The sequence below is a fragment of the Cheilinus undulatus genome, linkage group 3 (genome assembly GCF_018320785.1).
Source record: "Cheilinus undulatus linkage group 3, ASM1832078v1, whole genome shotgun sequence".
NCBI classification, from domain to species: Eukaryota; Metazoa; Chordata; class Actinopteri; order Labriformes; family Labridae; genus Cheilinus; species Cheilinus undulatus.
Window position 1 is genome coordinate 30,981,280 of NC_054867.1, and position 19,543 is coordinate 31,000,822.

Genomic DNA, 19,543 nt, shown 5'->3' on the forward strand with positions numbered 1-19,543 from the left:
ATTTTCTCATGACAGCAGTGTAGTAGCATCAGTCTTTGGTGGACACATTGCAGTAAACAGATTTATTGCAATAAACCTCTCACTAAAGGTAAAAAGTAGAGTTGTACACATTTGGGCCAATGGAGTACACACGCAGATGTGGGAAATACCGAGTGGAGAGGGAAGTGCTAGATGAGGAGAGACTGGAAGAGTTAACACAGAGAAAACCGCACTCTGACAGCTGTCCTCCACTGTCTGAAAGGCTAAAAGGTTCATTAAGGTAAGCAAATTTCATTGCATCATTTTTTTAAGCTGTGATCCTTAATGTAAAAGTTTTTTTCTGTCTCATCTGATCTTTTTAAAGATTTTTTGTGTATCAGTGTATCATCTAGTCTGTAAGGCTGTTTATTCTTCAAATCTCCTCCAGATGTACAATACCCAAACTCAAACACACTTTGCTGAGCAGCTTTCCTGTGTTATACTGGCTGCCTAAGTACTCCGTCTGGGACTACGGCATGCCAGACCTCATTTCCGGCATCAGTGTGGGCATAATGCATCTGCCGCAGGGTATGACTTTAGTCCATCATGGTTGAGTAAATATCAACAATACTGCCTAAAATAAATCCTTTTTGTCTTAAAATAAAGCTCTCATTGTCATCGTACACTGGCTTTCATGACTTTAGGCCATATGAAAAATAAGATGAAGCTTAATTTGAGCTCAAGCCCTACTTTGTACAACTTTATTATTCAGTCTGCTTGTGATACTTAATTTGAAACAGTGCAGCTTCATGAAATACTTCATAAAATAATATGATAACATAATACTCACTTAAAATAGGTGTAGTTAAATTTCTGTTTTTCACAGGTATGGCGTATGCACTTCTGGCTTCCTTACCTCCTGTTTTTGGCCTTTACACATCCCTCTATCCAGCATTCATCTACATCTTTTTTGGAACATCACGTCATATTTCCATTGGTAAGCAGAGAGGAAAACGTAGTTATACACCTGGCTTTAACAACCTCTTCAAAACATGTCCTGCTGTCTTTTCTTGTGCTCAGGTACATTTACAGTACTCAGCATTATGGTGGGTAGTGTGACTGAGAGACTTGCTCCAGATGTGCATTTCCCTAATACAAATGGGACCAACTTGACCGCAGAGGTAGACATCACTGCTCGGGACTCATACAGGGTGCAGGTCGCCACTGCTACTACTGTTCTAAGTGGATTAATTCAGGTCTGAACATCCAGTGGAAATATTTCATTTTGTTTTCAAATCTTCATGAACTAACATCAATAACTATTTCATAGGTGGTCCTGGGTTTGGTAAAGTTTGGATTTGTAGGAACATACCTGTCTGAGCCTCTGGTACGGGCTTACACAACAGCTGCTGCAGCTCATGCTGTTGTTGCACAACTGAAGTACATCTTTGGAGTTTCACCAACACGAGTCAGTGGGCCCTTGTCATTGGTGTATGTGAGTACTGTGCTATATACCTTTAGTGTTGTGTATCATTTTTAAGGGCTGTCAAATAATTAAAATTTTTAATCTTGATTTATCTCAGAATTTCTGTGGTAATTTGAGATTGTCACTTTTTTTGTCATTTTGAAATTTTGCATTTTAAATATTTTTTGACTAATTTTGGATCTTAAAGGTTAGTTGACTTCCTGTTTGGATACATTGCTGCCTTAAAAAAAAAAAAATAAGGAACTTCAGGTAGATCAAAGATTATGAGATTAACTCAATTACAGAAAAAGGAACTTGTTATGGATTCAAAAAGAAAAAAGAGGAACAGTAAAAAGGCAAATGTTTGATAGCACAAGGTGCCGATGATGTTTGGCTTGTCCACTGAGCTGTCTGAAATTTTTTTTAAGTGGAATTAGACACCTTGATGCAGTGGTGCATTAATTTTATTTGGCTGCAGGGAGACTTGGCAGTGGCTTAACCAAAATGTGCTGAAATGGACAAAAACTAATTATGGACCTTAACTTTGGACCATAAACAAAATTAATGAATTTATGCAAACAGCCCAAATCATTTTACACAAGATTTGGCAGTACAAGATATTTCAACATGATTCTTTGCCCAATGCAAGAGATATAAGTAAGGATGCACAATTTGGGATTTTTGCTGATATTTACAAAATAATTATAGCTGATAATATTGATACTGATATTAAAATGTAGTTCAGCCCTCAAGCTTCAGTTCTTGAAACACATCATTTGAAATTAAAGGCTGAACAAATTATCAAATGTCAGTCATTAGAGCACATCCTTACAAGTGTAAGGAAAGATGATCAATAAAGACAAAGGTTTCCGTTGACACAAGTCAGTTGGTCCTGCCTAAACTCCACTAGCCTATTTGTTCTTAAGGCCAGTATTTACAGCTGATATAGGCAGATGTTTAATGCCAAAAATATTGGTTGGGAGTACTGGCTGAAATGTTCAGATCTGTTGATACTGATAATACACTTTTTAAGCTAATATCTGTCAATTCTAAAATACCAATAATATCATGCTTCCCTAGATGTAAGTTAGGAAAATGTCTTTGATCTCTTCTGACTTCACTAAAATTCACTTTTTTAATTTTATGCCTTATACCCAATCAAATCCCTCAGTGTTGCCATCTTAAGCAAGGGAAAGCAATGGGAAAGTATTAAACCAATTTAAAAGGAAATAATTAGAATTTCAAATGGTCTAAGACAGGGATTTTCAAAGTGTGAGTCAGTGAGCCTTCCCTTGGAGAAAATAATTTATTCCGCAGACCGCCACCCCCATAAAAAAATAGGATTAAAACAAAATTTAAAACTACTGTATATATCAAACATTTGTCTCATCTGTAAAATTTATATTTTTTAATATTTGAATATTTTTGACACTTTGGTAGCAGCCAAAGTATTTATTATTATTGTTGTTGTTGTTGTTGTTGTTATTATTAGTAATACAGATATACTTTTGGGCTTTGAATGCCTTTATTTAGAGGCGAGGAGAGTGGATAGAGTCAGAAATACAGATGCATGGGGTGAGATATGTGGGAAGGGAGCCGCAGGCCAGACTTGAATTGAAATGGGCCATCTGTGCCCCAGTTCTGTTTTACTATTCAAGTGTCACAAACATGTTTGGGTTCTGAGTTGGTCTTTCTAATGAATAAGCTTACAATGTGTAAATATAATTGTAATGTAATTTTATTTTGTCTTAGAGATATTCTCCAATATTATGTGTTGCCCAGCTCATCATGCGCTCCATATCACCTCCTGCTTTACCTATTTCTGTTTTCAGACTCTAAAGGATGTTTGCTCCTTGCTGCCACACACTCATCTCCCCACACTGGTGGTCAGTGCAGTGTCCATGGTGTTTCTGATAGCAGCAAAGCAGCTCAACTCATTCCTCAGTCCAAAGCTACCTGTTCCAGTCCCTGTGGAGCTCATCACAGTCAGTTTACACAGACACACACTCTTAATGTTATCACCTCAGTGCTGCTGTTGCTGATGTTGCAGCACAAAAAAAGCACAGGCACAGAGGAACCAAGCTGCTGAATCAGCAGGAGCACCGGGGCCTCTGGATATGTGCAGTCCACAGCAGAAAAGGAGATATTTATGGCTAATAATTACATTCACATCTAGTTTATGAATAACCAGGTTTTTAATGAATAAGGTGTAAGCTTTTTTGTTTGAATATGAGCCACAAGCTTTCTGTGATGTGTCTTTAGATTGTGGCAGGAACATTAATATCATCCTTTACCAGCTTGAATGGCAACTACTCTGTCTCAGTGGTTGGAGAGATTCCTAGTGGGTGAGCATTTGAATTTAAGTTCAACTGACTGGTTCTTTTTTGTTGAGTCATACTCCTAGTCTGTCTGGTTTAAACTCATCATTTCCCTATTTGTGTCCTGCCTGTACACCAGTCTACGTTCTCCAAGTGTCCCAGATGTGAGTCTTTTTGGAGAAGTAATTGGTGATGCTTTTGCTTTGGCTGTTGTTGGGTATGCCATATCTATTTCACTTGGAAAAACATTTGCACTGAAGCATGGATACAAGGTGGACAGTAACCAGGTAAACCACGACTCTCATTTTTTTTCTGTTCAATTCTATGGTTTTCATGTATACAATCTGCATTCCCTCCTTTCTGTTTTACCCTTTTCTGTATTTACCTGCTAGTTCTTGTGTCTGTCTTCACCCTGCTGCAGGAGCTGGTGGTGCTGGGTCTCAGTAATACAGTAGGAGGCTTCTTCCATTGCTATGCTGTCTGTCCCTCTATGTCTCGAAGTCTCATCCAAGAGACCACTGGAGGGAAAACACAGGTGAGAGAGAAACAAAGGACCAAACATTACACATAACATAACCAAAAGAAAAAGTTAAAAAGTAAATGTTACAACAGAATTTTAGAACATAGCTGTAGTGCAATGCCTGGATCAGGTTGTCCTCACAAAATGACTGACTGTACAAGAAGGATACTAGTGAGAGAAACCACCAAGACACCTATGACTACTCTGAAGGAGTTCCAAGCTTCAGCAGCTCAGATGGGAGAGACTTTGCATACAACATCTGTTGCCTGGGTTCTTCACCAGTCAAAACTTTATGGGAGAGTGGCAACAAGAAAGCCACTGTTGAAGAAAACCCAAATTATATCTGGACTAGAGTTTGCCAAAAGGCATGTGGGAGACTCCTTGGTCAAGTGGAAGAAAATTCTTTGGTCTGATGTGATCAAAATGTTTTTAGCTATCAGGCAAGACGCTTTGTTTGGCAGACACACTCCTCATCACTACAAACACACCATTCTCACTATGAAGAACGGTGGTGGCAGCATCATGCTGTGGGGATGCTTTTCGGCAGCTGGCCCTGAAAGGCTTGTAAAGGTAGAGAACTCAGTTTGGGAGGTTTATTTTTCCAGCAAGACAATTACCCAAAGCATACAGCGAAAGCTACACAAAATGGTTTAAAGACAACAAGGTGAATGTTCTGGAGTGGCCGAGTTAAAGCTCAGACCTCAATCCAATATAGAATTTGTGACTGGACTTGTAAAGGGCTGTCCACAGCTGATCCCTATGCAACATGACAGAGCATGAGCAGTTTAGCAAAGACAAGGACTAAAATTGCAGTGTCCAGATGTGCAAGCCTGATTGAGACCTACCTGTTAGACTCAGTGCTGTGATTGCTGCCAAAAGTGAATCTACTAAATACTGACTTGAAGGTGGTGAAAATGTATTCAGTCTCTTAATATACCTTACAAATGTTTATTTGTCATTACTTTGTAGAAATCTGTTGTCACTTTGACATTAAAGAGATTTTAGCAGGTTTTTTGGATCAACATAAAGGTACTGTAGATGTTATATTTAACGTAGGAACACAACATCAATGGGTAAATGGTTTTGTGTTATTCCTGCAGATGGCTGGAGTGGCCTCCGCTGTAGTTGTGTTGGTGACGATACTGAAACTTGGCCCCCTCTTCCAGGAGCTGCCTAAGGTTTTGTTACTCTCCCACTTTACTAAGAAGTTTTCACAGTTTACATTCATGTTACATTGCATATTTTGTGCAATGAAGTGGTGTATGTCTTATTCATATACCTGGGTTAAAATCTGATTAACCACGATAACGACTTGTTCTTGTTGTAGGCTATCCTTGCAGCAATTGTCTTTGTTAATCTGAAGGGTATGTTCAAGCAGTACAATGACATTACTACCCTCTGGAGAAGCAGCAAGATTGATCTGGTGAGAGATCTAATTACAAGTTATGAATCCTTAAAGTTCCCTTTAAAGAAACTGTGTCAAAATCTGCTGTGGGGTTGAAGCCCAAAATGTGAAGATTATTGCCTTTTCATTCCCACACTGATCATGAGTCATGTGTTTTTACCTCCCAGGTGGTGTGGTTGGTCACTTGGGTGTCAACAATGCTGTTCAATCTGGATCTTGGTCTGGCTGCATCCATCACATTTGCTTTGCTCACTGTTATCTTCAGAACTCAGATGTAAGACTCCCCTGCACCTCATTTTTGTGTATTTTATACTTCAGTATCATTCTCAGTAAGAGAAAAATACTGCAGGCAAACGTTTTGCACATGTAATCTCTTTGTACTTTCAGGCCTACGTATTCTGTTCTGGGAAATGTTCCAGGTACAGAGCTGTACGTAGATATGGAGACACACAAAGAGGTAAAAATGAAAGACAAAAGGCCATAAAAAGCTTTAAAATCTTTTTTGATACAAAAATAAAAATAATTTCTGCTTTTTTGGCAGGCTAGAGAAATTCCCGGTGTCACAGTATTTCGCTCTTCTGCCACTATTTATTTCGCCAATGCTGAACTGTTTTTAGAAGCTCTAAAAGAAAAGGTTTGCTCTCTTTCAGTATGATAATAACGGGCTGCTGCTACTTATTGTTGAATGATTATTTTCTAATTGAAATAGTTTACTTAAGGTCACAATATAGTAAATAAATACAATAATAGCTGATATGATTGCTAGTCTAATTGGAAATTATTTGTTTTTTATTAATTAGTTGAAATTAGACTTTCAGCCTATCGTGTTAAAAAGAAAAGCAGTCAGTTCTCAGGAAAGAGAAGATGTTGGGTTTTTTTACATGAAATGACAGAAGGAATTGATTTATTGGTTAATTGTGTTAGCTCCAATTTCTCCTTAAAGATGGAGGTGATATATTTTTTCTGTATCTGTTTGCAGAGCGGGCTTGATATCAGTAAAATGATTATCTACAAGAGAAGGCAGGAGGCCAAACAAAAACGAAGAGAAAGGAGAGCAGAAAGGCGGGCAAAAAGGCGAGCCAAGAGAGAGGTAATGTGCTGGAAACACTCAACAACTACATTGATTATCTGATGCCTAGATTTGTCACTTTATTTTTTATGACGTAGATAAAGGTGCCTCACACTCTTGTATCCCTGCTGTCACATTGGACAGAACTAAAAGAGCAAAGCTAAACAACAGAGTTCAAAATACTCCAGGGTTTTACATGAGCCGAATTGTTTCTGCATCCCTTCACTCAGCTTAGACGGGCACAGAAGGCAGCTAAACATCTCTCTGCAGCACCGGTGTTCTCTGTGGAGGAGGAAGCTGGACACTGGAGGGACACACACATGGACAACAATGTCACTAATGTGGAGGAGCAGGACTGGACCAAGAGGGAGAATGGGACAGTGTTTGTCATCCCAACCACTCCTCGAACACCTGATGGTCAGTGTAGATGGGAGTATCTGAAGGGAGGAGGAGATCCAGACTGCACCAGTTTAGGGTGGATGTCTGAGCTGCAGGATGGGGACACCACCACCCTGGGTTCTAGCAGCGACGATACACTGAGCCGTGACCTGGAGCGGGTGTCCCTCGGATCACTAGGGAAGTGGACGTGGGATATTCACTCCATCATTATTGACCTCTCCACGGCTAACTTTGTTGACACAGTGGCTATCAAGACTATAAAAAATGTAAGTGCTGATGGGAAAATATTATTTGAACTGACAGACACATACACTCCTGAGAATTCCTTTACATTTTCTGGACAGGCAGCACTGAAATCAGTTGTCTGCTCACACATGCACATCACAGCTGGACAGGTTGCATTTATGTATCTCAGTGTTCTTTGTAACTCTTAAAAATGTGTCCATTTGTGGCCAGACATGCTGGATTTTTCAACCTGAAATTTTGGGGGAATTTTCAGGATTTTTGTGTACATATTAAAACTGCTAAATGATACGTGATGGCAACAAAGCAACTAAAATGCAGTATGTTTTTTTCTTTTGGTCTGTTATTAAAAATACCAACATGCAGATTGTTCTTCTTTACAGTTAAAAACTTGGCTCCTGGCAATAAATCTGGAAAGCCTGTTTATTTCCCTTTCAAATGGTGCCACATTTGTAAGGAACATGCATTTATGGGATGAGCAGCAGAGATGAGTTTGTGGGTTGCACCCATGAAAAAATTGCTAATTTTTCTCTGCCAATGCCAAACGGATTATTTTGCTGTTGCAGATGACTCCCCAAGAAGACTGTTTCCTCACCCTGTCAGCACTTAGGAACAGAAGGCTGTCTTCTACAGATGTGCAGTCAAGGTGTTCAGGACAATATGGCCAACAGCTCTCTGTCCAGAAAATTAAAAAAAGACCGCTTGCAGGCAATCTCTGGTCTCATAGGGCTGCCAGGAGGCCTGCCATGACTGCCCTTTACCGCCAGGCCTGTTTGTGCTGATGTCAGCAACATGTGCACTGGGACATGAACGTGTGAAGGAATGTTAAGTAAATGCAAATCAGTAGATTTACTACTTCCTAAGTGCTGACAGGCTAAAAAAAAAAAAAAGTTTTCTTTGGGTGTCAGAACAAGAGTCAACAGCAAAATAAGCTGTTTGGCACTGGCAGAGATTTAGCAAATTTTTCATGGGTGCACCCACATGATCTGCTCTGCTGCTCATTCCACAAATGCATGCTCCTCACAAATGTGGCACCATTTAAAAGAAACCATCATAAAGTTTATAAACCTTGATCTTTTAATACAAAATGAATTATCTTAAATGTGTTGAGAGTATATGTGGGAAGGAAATCTGAAAACATACTTTATGAAACATTGGGGCAGTGGCAACTCTATATGAAATTCTCCATATTCACATTTGCAGATTTTCCAGGACTTCAGTGAGATTGATGTTGATATCTACCTGGCTTGTTGTCAGGGTGAGTGAATACCTCCCTTCCTGCTCTTATGATGCTGTAGTCGGCATGACAGCAGTCTTAATCACACTTACTTTTTTCTCTTCAGCCTCTGTGGTGGAACAGTTAGAACTCGGTGACTTCTTCTCTGACATGATAACAAAGAGGCACCTTTTTGCTTCAGTCCATGATGCTGTGCTGTACTGTCTGAACAATCGTGGATCCACATCGTTCCCTAAATATGAGCCGGCTTTGGTGAGTTTAAGCTACGTATTCGCTATCACCACAGTTTATACTGACCAGTTGGACAGGAAATAAAAAAAGCAGGCTGATCAAAATAGGACACACAGAAGTGCTAAATTAAAAACTCGGATCATGTCAAATTAACAGCTTTCTAAAATCTGATTTCAGGAAACACATGGCAGCACAAAACTTTAAAGACTACAACCAAACAGGAGATGAAGCTGTGATGATGGGAAAAATCAAAATCTTACCCAGAAATGATCAAATGCAAAGAGCTGAGAGTAAATAAGTAATACATATTACTTACTGCATTTGTATTCCAGTGTGTCCCCTTCATTTTAATTTTGAGTTACATTGCTATTTAAACACATTGTCTCTGAAGAAGAAGACGTATGAACTTAATTGAACTTTTATTCAGTGTGGGAGAATGATACAGTGCAGCTTAGAGAAAATAATTAATAAATAAAATGAAACATTCAAATATTATCTTTCAAAAAATTCATCTGGCAAAAATGATGAAAGATTCAAGGAACAAATAGAAGGCAACATGCATCACACTGACAGTGTGTGAGCCTTTTTTGGTCATGGTAGCAACACCAAGGAAGAACATTGAAATGTTTACAGCAGCCATTTCAATTTTCATGTGCAATTTTTGCTCAAAGCAACAGCAAAAGCTAATGCATGCAAAGGATTTATTGTGTCTCAACTCCTTAAATGAGTTTCTAGTGCAACATTCCTTTGATGGGAAATCACTATAATGAGCAGACCACTGCAAAAATAAAGAGGTTAGAAATATCCAAGCAATATTTATCAACAGCATCTCTTTACAGTTGCATAAACCCCCTGAATGGCCTCATTCCCTGAATAAATCATGTCTCTACATACTGGCCACAAGGGGTGTGGGCAAAAAGTTGTGCACAGGACTGAGGAAGGCTAAGTAGATTTTTCATTTCATAAGTATAAATTTGGTTTATGAGCTACAAGTCTTGATGGACATCAGAATTGTGTGGGTCCAGGTTCAGAGTCAGACCTTCATCTTCATCTTCACCATCCTCTGGATGTTGTGCAACCAGCTGCTGGTAGCGAGCCTGACGCTGGTAATCTGGATCGATGTTGATCCATTTATTGGCGACCCACTTTGTACCATGTGTCACCACACAGCCTCCATGCAGGGCGTATTCATCCTGTTCTCCCACCCAACCTATTGAGAGAGAGAGAAAAAAAGACTCATTTTATGTTGATTCCTGTACAATATTTTTCTCTCTCTATTTTATAAAGGGCTTATTCTTATGTAACAGCTTTCAAAAACTCTGCTTTACATTGTTTTAAAAATTATTTGTTTTCTCCATCAACTTATAATTGACTTTTATTGTGAAACAAATATTCACAATTTAGTGTATAAGAATAATGCTCAACAGTAGCAGTTCTTAAAAAATGAGGCATGAACCCTCGCTAAGTAGGTGGACATGGGGTCTGGTTATAAGGAAAGTTAGAGGGAAATGATGGCTGGAATGAGGAACTGAAGTCATGGCCTGACAGTTCACAATATAAAATTATCATTAATATTTGATTGGAGTGGGGCTTTAGATTTCATCAAAGTGGGATTTCATGTAACATCAGCTGGAACTGGCCTGTCCCCCATACCATAAAAAATTTGCATTAAAGCTCTTGTGTGGAACTCTTGTTGATTTTCATGCCACTTTGGATAAACTGGTTTCTCTGCTGATTATGTCTTGTTCATGTGTTAATAGTGTTTTTTCAACATCTCATTCTGCTTTCTTTACACAATAAAATACACCACACATAGAGGGTATTTGTCATTGAAAATGCAAAATTGCAGATTGAAAGATAATGCTTTGACACCTAAGCCCCTGCAAGTTTCATTTGTTATGAAATACTGTATGGAAATAATCAACCTTGTCACTAATAGTCTCCTTTCAAGCTGTCCGCTGAGTCTTAAAAAGCAATAAAAGTTGATGAATCAATTGAGCAAAAGGGAAGGTTTGAGAAAGTATTAAAAAGTCTTGATTGCCAAATTATAAGGTCTTAAATTTGATAGCCATTTTCATTTTTTTACATTTGGCAAAAGAGGTTGTTGGCTTGAGTTTCTGCTTTTGTTTTTACTAGGGCTGTCAACATTAATTGAGTTATCACGACTATTTAAGCTTCACAATAATAATCATTGACGTTTATTGCATGCTTTATTATCCCTTTCAACACACTCAACTGGTTAATCTTGTCAGCATTTCCCTGCAGCCATGGTGATGTTATGTCAACTTAATGTCTCATTTCACTCTGAAAACTCACAGGCAGCTCAGTGGAGAGGTCAGAAGTCATCTGAGCATTTTTTGTGTTCTCTTATTTAATTTTCAGTCCATAACAAGCTCCTTTTATGTTGTAAAGTTCTTGTTAAAATCTAGACAAAATCAATCTACCTCGAAAAGCAGATCAATATCAAAACAGGAAGTTAATTGCTCTTAGTTTAAGAATGTAGAAAAACAGTTGAATTTTAAAATGTGATAAAACGGGTGCTATTAATCTTGAAAAACTACCAAAATTCTGAGATAAATGACTTAAAATTTATAATCTTTTGACAGCCCTAGTTTTTAATTACAAATGATGGATGATGGATCTCCACCAGGTTTAGCTATCAGCGCGTCCTTAAAGCTTCTCTGTATCACTAGCTAACAAGTTAACTATGTGATCTAGTGATGAGTGCGTGTAAGTGTTGGGTAAATGCAAGATTTCTGAGAAGTTATTGGAGGAGAAGGTGCTGAGGCTGGGGCTGATACTTGTTAACATTTTACAGACTTTTGCAAATAAAAGTCAGTTTTTGCTTAGTTTAATACTACCACCGAGTTTGTTAATGTTAGCACTGCTGATATCTCAAAGAAAGTTTTGTTTGCATACTACAATAACAAATACTATCTGCATTTTCTTGACTGTGGTGTCGCATTTTTATCTTACAATCTGCACAAAACAAGCACAGAACTGTCACCCATGTAAGTGAGTCTTAACATATATTGAGAAGATCTTGACAAGCGTCTTGAAAAGTATTACATTTATGTTCAATTTTGTGTACATACCTTCTGTTTTTGTACTTCATAAACAGGTATTAATTTCAGCCTGTTTTATAACAGCATAAAAACATATGGCAGCTTTAAATGCCCTGATAAAAGTATTTCAAACAAGATGCCATTTCTTCTACCCTAGCAGAACGCCCATGTGTTGGCATAAAAGGACATCCGCTTTGTTCTTGATTAGTTATAACATTCCCATGCATGCTAAACAAAACCGCAAGCACACTAATAAACATAAGTCCTGTTGAATGTTAGGATGTTAGCTTTTCTCCATGTTAATGTGAGTTTTTATCCCCCAGTGGTGCTGTAGCGACATATAGCTAACAACTGCTAGCATCGCTATTTCTTTTTCTTCATTTTTTCTTGCTGTTTTGATTACTCTTGCAATATCTGTATGTTTTATACTTGGGAAATAATGTTGTGAATTATACGTATCTAATAGAACTTGAACTTCTAATAAAGTAATGAAATATGCTTTTGATGAAAAGTGAGTTATGTGAGTAATTTTTTTCCTTAACATTATCTGTTCTATAACTTCTGTAACTTTTCCTACCTCTTCCATCAGAAAGATAGTTGTACCAGAATACAGCTGTCCCCTTTTGGGGCTTCACCCTCAGGTTACTCTTGTCACAGTTCCTCCTGGTGTCCATGAGATCAATGTCATTCTGTATGAGAGACTAAAACACAGAACCACACTCAGCAACACTCTGTTTAGTTTCAGGCCCATGCACCAGCTGACAAACATGTGAGTTAACACAGATATGAAAAACATGCAAAGTATGTACACAATACAAATTTACAGGGCTCTTTGTACACACTTCCAGACCCACACACAACTACGCACCACTTCATCATAGGTCCTGTTGTCTGCCACAGGGAATGCAGTCTCCCCACCCCCCTCGACAGAGTTCAGGTAGAAGAGAACTGTGATGTACCTGGGTGTGCAACACAGATTTAAATTGACACACACACGTACGGTGCAAACACAGAAGCACACATGTACAGAAAATAGAAGGCAAGTGGCAAGCACACAAAATTTCCCAAATACACAATAAGGGGTACCACAAACTAACATGCCAGCTGTCACAATGGGATGTCAGTGATCAGTTTAGTAATCACACCAGACAGATGATTTCAGATCTGCTTTTTATGCTCAGAAATGTCAGTTTCCTTCAAGAGCATGCAACCCAGTGATCTAACCTGCAGGAAGTCTCAAAAGGAGTGGAGGTGTTGGCAGCTAGTCGCGTGTGGGTGCAGGCGGTTTCAGGATACACTGGGCCACTGTCGTGGTGGGCGTGGTAGTGACCTCCTTCCTCGTAGCGAACCACCTGAAGAGGCTCACTGAGGTCCACTAATGAGGGCGGGAGCCGAGTGAGGCGAGTAACCCTTGATCAGAAAAAGGTTAAAAAAAGAAGTTATAATAAAATTAAATTGTGAAAATGTTAATTCAAATCATGTCTTTTGACTTGCTTACCTGGTCTTGATGTCCTGGAGGACCTGGTGTGCTCCTTTGCCCTGGTACAGCCATGTGTGTCTACTGTTCCTCACCAGCTGACTCCTCTTCACGCCTTGCTGCATCAGGAAGCGCTGGAAGGCATCGCTGCTCAGGAGCCTGAACTCCTCCAGACTCAGCAAACCTGTTCAAATATGGCAGATGCTGTTCTGATTAAATTTAATGTTAGCTCTTTCATTCTCATACTAGTTGCATCATTCATACACTTTTTTTTACATTGCAGAAATAATACAGACAAATGAGGAGGCCCAGTTTTCACTAGTAGCTCCAAATTTTGGAGGAAGTTTTGATTTTACTACTTTATTAGGATTGTCAAACAATTTTTCTAGAAATTTATGGTTTAGGTGAGTCACAATTAATCTTCCTTTTTTGAAATTCCACTATATTGCATTTAAAACTGTTTTTGTTTAATTTTGGATTGTTGTACTGTCTTAAACCAAAGGTAATTGAAGTCCTGTAAGGATACAGACCTGCTTTGATTTTGAAAGGAAATAAGTAACTTTAGGTAGATCAAAGAATATTACATGGCCTTAACCACAAAAAATGAACTTGTTATGGAATTAAAAGGAAATAAGGGAACAGTTTAGAGCAGTGGTTCTCAACTGGTGGGTTGGGACCCAAAAGTGGGTCGTGAAGCTCTTTCAAGTGGGTCACAAAATATGTGCCAGGGAAAAAATCCAGCAAAAAAGCCACACCCACTCATGAGAAACAGCTGCCTGGCTCTGTGCCAATGCAGACTGCTGGGTGTAGGTGTCACACAGTAATTTACAGTATGCTAAAAAAGCAGCCTTTATGTCTTTGTAAAAATTTGGAATATATTTTTACTCATACACTGACAGGATGAAAGATAAAAGGTATGACTTTGTCCACTGGGGGCACTAAAATTAACCAGACACAAAGTTTCACATGGGAGCTTTAAAAACATTTAAGATTATGTCGCAAATCAGACTTAAAATTGTAAAATGTTTACATATTGTTTAATGTTTGTAAGTTCTTAATTAAGAGCCATATATGATGACCTATGTTGATAACTTACCATTACCATCCTTGTCAGCTTTGAGTCCAGCATAAATTTCTCGCAGATTCTCTGGAGTGAGCCAGATGCCGTCCCTCACTCTAGAATGAGTCAGAATCTAACGGAGCCACAGCAGCCAGAAAGAACAAGAGGATGGCTTAACCAACTATGAACCAAAAGTCATGCATGTAGTGCATACATATCAAACTCTTGAGCCTTTGTGCTCACAGTCCACAAAATGACATACACCTCATGGAGTTGCAGCTGTCCATCCTGGTTAATATCCAGAAGGTTGAAGATCTCCTCTGGGCTCAAGTTGAGTTCCTTGGCTAGCTCCTCTTGCCCCTCTTGCACCATCAGCTGGCTTTCCATGAGACCTTTAAGCTGTGCGAGCTGCATCACAACACGGCACTCGTCCGCAGACAAAAAATCAGGGATCTCTACAGAGAAAAATGAACAGAAAATGTCTCCCACTAACAGGATTGCATGATTGCAGCTTTGCGCCATTACACAATTTACATCCCCTTATCTGCAGATATAATGTTATCATTTTACTTTTAAGTTGATCTAATTTAACATTAACTAGAGCTAAAGTGGATAGTTTGATTAGTCATCATTTATACAATGCTTTATTTTTTATTAAGGCCTTAATAGTTTGATCATTTGCCAGTTTTGCAGGCCTGCTGATGCAGAGTAGAACCAATATTATTCACATTGAACTACTCATATCAATTTATAGTTTTATCTTTGTGTACCGATACAAGATACAAATAATATAGGGGAAGAACAAGTAAATAGACTTTACATCTTTCCACTCTCAAATATTTGTACAATCTTTTATAGCACATTTGATCTATGACAACACACTGTGCATTTCTGCTCTTCTGCCAGCCAGCTTCAAATGAGATCTGCTGAGCAGAGCTGGCAGAGTTTGTGCCTCAGGTCTTAACGGCCTATTTTATGAAGCCTTGATTGTTCTAACATGCATGTGCATACTCTGGGGGCAGTGTTTGTTATGAATATGCATATTCTAGTATTGGGTGCATGCACGGTTGTTTGTTTACATCTAGGAGAAAAAACCCGTTTGGCCACCAGAGGCTCATGTGGGTACTCTGCAAATTTGTGGATGCTTGGGCTCTCACCAAACAGCAGAGGCTTCATACTCAGAGTCCGCATCTCATGCGCTTTCCCTGGCACCAGTGACACCTTCTGCACATGTCCCACCTGAAAGATTAAGCAAAGCAGACATTTGTGGGTGCCCGTGGAATTAATGTGTGCAAAGGAGAGGCAGGAGAAGTAAATCTCGGATGAGGAGTGATGCGTAACTCACCCTTATTCCCTCGACCCTTGTCAGGGAAACATCACGCACAAAGTCAGGCTTTGATGGCGGACGTCCCGACTCGGTACGCTGGTTGTCACCACGGGGAGCATCACGACTCCGGTTGGCATCTTCCTGCCCACTGCTGTAGTGAACGTAGAAAAGCAGCGCAATAACATTAATGATGTAGACGTGAAAAAATACCATCACTACCACGAAGTAGGAGCGGGAGCACACGCTGCTCTTGTGGCAAGACAGGCGCTCACAGGGCGGCCGGAGCGGCAAGGTCGCGCCCCCGGACGGACTAGTATCCTCAGCATCTGTGGTTTCCTGGTTGTCAGTCATTCTCCGATAGTTCTTCAGCAGTAAAGTCCATCTGATTAATTAAACAAGAGCGAGAGGAGCATCTGCAAGTCAAATTAAACTTAACAATGACATTGGGACAGCCTCTCAGCTACAGAGTGATTGTAATTTCGCACTGACAAACCCATAAAGGGTTCTTAATGAAACTGTGCTCGTTCAAGCTGAGAAGTCAACTACCATTGGCTCTGTGTCGATGTGTTTTCGCTCACAGACGGCGGCGCTGTAGCCTCGGACAGTCTTGTTTACACTGCAGCAGTCCCAGCCAGCGGCTGCAAATCGCACTGCGTATACCAAACCACTGAGGAGCTCATCCCAGAAACCCGGTCTGTAAACTTGGCACAGGATCCACTGAGGACGAGAACTATCCTTTAGGATTAGAGACACCTGATTCTTACAAAACATTGCAGTCTGCAGTGTATCCCTCTATTAACACGTCACTGCCCGTTGAACGCAACAGATCGCAAGGAGTGCAATGCTGACCTCTGGTGACCCAAACTAATAACACATCCTTCCTGTATGCCATGACAGTCAAATGCAGCAGCAACTCTACACCGCATTGAGTCTGTGTAATGTGATGTCTATTGAATAATAGGTTTCTGAAGGCTGAAACGTTCACAGAGCTGACTCCATATCTATTTATAGCCACTGAAGTTCTATATTTTAGCAGTAATTTAGAAAAACCGATGCTAAGGAATTGACAAACTACAATTTATACATTCTTTTAATTTCCCTTCTACTAAAGTCTTGTATTTCTGCCTTTTAGTAGCTGTTTGGTTGTGACACCTGTACACAAGGCAGCATTTTCATATTCATATTTCTGCAACATATTCAAAAATTAAGCCTGGTACTTAAAAGGAATATTTTTATTCATATTTCTTCATTATATTTCAAAATAAAGCCTTGTACTTGAATGTAAGCATTTTTATGTTTATATTTCTACATTATATTTCAAAATAAAGCCTGATACTTGAATGTAAGCATTTTTATGTTTATATTTCTACATCATATTCAAAAATCAAGCCTAGTTCTTGAGAAATATATCTAATCTAATTGGTAAAAACATACTGACAAATAAAGAACATAAGATTTGTTTTAAGTCAAAAAATGTTTTTCTTTTTCCCCTCTTTCTTTCTTTCTTTCTTTCTTTCTTTCTGTCTGTCTGTCTATCTTACAATTAACATGGGCACAATTACTGATTGAGGCCATGTGTGAGGCCATAGATACTTGTTCAAACTTCTGTCAGACATTGATCAATAAATCCAGCAGACTAGAATAACAGTTTAACAATCCATCTGGCCTAGCACTCTTTTGACAGTAGATAATGGAGAGGGGGGATGGTAAGTTATAAAGGGGGTGGCTTTTAGGTCATTTCCAACATCGATGAGAGGCATCACCCTTTTCTTTTTCCAACAAATATTGCCCAACATTTGGAGGGTCCAAAAAACCCCACTGTTGCCCGATGGGTTCCCCCCAAATCTTAAAGATCGTTTTTTGTCCTGCTCCTAAAAATACACCCCGGACCAAGCTGCTTTTGAAACATAATCCGTTGGAGGAAAAAAAGAGGCCAACTGATTGGTTGTATGAGATGTGTGTGTTAGGTGTCAGTGCTATAGGCTGTTTCTTTTGTGAAACATGAAGGAAAACTACTGTACATTAAAAAATGGCACACATAACTCATAATACTTTCAAATACTTTACTTTTTTCTCCCATTTTCAATTGTGTTACATTATTTTAATTTCAAATATCATCTGCCTGTCAACAGTAGTCTATAGGCCTGGGCCAATGCCAAGTTAAGGCTTCATTCTTTTGTGGAAGCGCCACCTCACATTTGCAGCTTAGTTTAGATTAAACAGGCAAATATTTTCCCATGTTGTTACTTTTATCCTTGTTAGAAAGTGGACAAATATATATATATAAGTAATTTTTGGGCAAAATAAAATATAGCTGCTTTATCTTGGTTGTACCACCTGATAAAGAAAGTGTACCCATTTACCTTAGCAAAACTGTAATCAGTCAAAATATGTTTCACTTCATCTAACTAAATAGAAGTAAAGTACATTTCTTTAGAGTTTTAAATGATAGAATCTATTTCATATTGTAACACTTTTGCAGTTTCACTGCCTGAAACCCTGGTTGCTCCACCTGACATACTGGTAGTGCCACCTGACATTTGAAACTAATTTCAAACTAATCAGGTAAATCCTGAGACACATGATGTTGCTTTTGTTCCTTTAAGAAAGTTGTTACATGTATTTTCAAAATAAAATCAAGAGATCAATGGTAAAATAGTTTTAGCTGTTTTACATTTGTTGCACCACCTGACTTGGAAAGTGTACATGCCCACCAGTGACTAAAAATACGTGTTTTTATCTTTACTTTAAAGGGATCTATAAACTATTTTACTTGGCCATGAGTGTCCCCCTGGAGTCAAATAAATGATAAATGATGCTACAATCTGTTTTTACAACTTCATTTTAAAATAAAAGTAGCTATGATTACGGTTGTGCCACCCTAACATTTAAGAACTTGCAGATTCTGGGACAAAACTTTTTTGTTTTTTCAATGACCTTACCAAGTTTATATTGATAAGATAATGACAGTACTCTGTTTTAAAGGACCATAACATCCTGGCAAAGTGTTCTAACTAGAGTTTCTCATGATTAAAACTTTATTTTTTACAGCGTCAGTGATCTGTTAATTTACTGGGACTGTTGCAATACCTGCAATTGTAGGGTTTAAGATGTCAAAATATGAGATTAATTATTTTATTCAAATATAGTGAGAACTATTCAAACAAAGCAGTTTTCATAGAACCAATATAATAACCAATAACCATGAACTGATCGTTTTTTATTTCCAAAAGGAAATAATAGACTGAGACACAAAAATATGTAAGTCATATCATTTGCCCACCAATATCCGAGTAAGGATTTCCATTAATCCTTGTTTTCTTCTTAATTACCTTTTCTTCGAAGATAGAGCAACTATTGTGAGAAATCTTGATAATTAAAAAAGCTATATATTTTTAAGGGGTATGACCATAGTTATCAAGACGTAGTATCCTGGCGTATCCATATCTATGTGTATGACCACAGTAAATGTCTATTCATATCTGCGCAGGGCAATCTAAATTCATTTCCGGTTTCCATGTTGGCACGACGCTCGACTTCAGAAAGATATTTTTTGAAAAGGCTATTTGTTTTCCATCCATTTGTAGTCTACTGGTTGAACAGCCATTTGAGATGCGTATCTTTAGAGAGTAACCGGCCTTCTTTTGTTCTTAAAACTTAGAAACGCGAAACAAAACTACTATCATCGTTTAGGATAAGGGTTAAAACTAACCCTACCCTGCGCCTGAGAAGACACCAACGTTCAGACGTCAACCGAACTGGTAACTTT

The 19,543-nt window shown here is 38.7% G+C and overlaps 2 protein-coding genes across 4 annotated transcripts; one reads left to right on the forward strand and one right to left on the reverse strand.

Annotated features, from left to right (window-relative positions):
- The first annotated feature begins 119 nt into the window (after positions 1–119).
- slc26a6l (solute carrier family 26 member 6, like) lies at positions 120–8,929 on the forward strand. Its single transcript, XM_041783583.1, has 18 exons — positions 120–259; positions 407–546; positions 845–955; positions 1,039–1,214; positions 1,289–1,453; positions 3,256–3,408; positions 3,686–3,768; positions 3,881–4,028; positions 4,163–4,276; positions 5,362–5,439; positions 5,589–5,684; positions 5,834–5,940; positions 6,054–6,123; positions 6,208–6,300; positions 6,646–6,756; positions 6,966–7,400; positions 8,581–8,635; positions 8,721–8,929. Exons 1-18 carry the CDS (start codon positions 120–122, stop codon positions 8,927–8,929), a joined length of 2,484 nt encoding a protein of 827 aa, XP_041639517.1.
- Positions 8,930–9,282: 353 nt separating this feature from the next.
- Positions 9,283–16,517, reverse strand: p4htmb (prolyl 4-hydroxylase, transmembrane b). Of its 3 annotated transcripts, XM_041777641.1 has the most exons (10): positions 16,321–16,517; positions 15,793–16,156; positions 15,605–15,686; positions 14,712–14,902; positions 14,484–14,580; positions 13,409–13,571; positions 13,135–13,320; positions 12,779–12,869; positions 12,488–12,611; positions 9,283–10,055 (listed from the first exon to the last, which is right to left on the reverse strand). In XM_041777641.1, the coding sequence occupies exons 2-10, from the start codon at positions 16,123–16,125 to the stop codon at positions 9,832–9,834; spliced, it is 1,491 nt and encodes a 496-aa protein (XP_041633575.1). In that variant the 5' UTR covers positions 16,126–16,156; positions 16,321–16,517; the 3' UTR covers positions 9,283–9,831. The 3 variants fall into 3 exon arrangements, with proteins under 3 accessions (XP_041633575.1, XP_041633567.1, XP_041633584.1); XM_041777633.1 differs by having other exon boundaries at positions 15,793–16,516; XM_041777650.1 differs by lacking the exon at positions 12,488–12,611 and having other exon boundaries at positions 9,884–10,055; positions 15,793–16,517.
- Between the last annotated feature and the right edge of the window lie 3,026 nt (positions 16,518–19,543).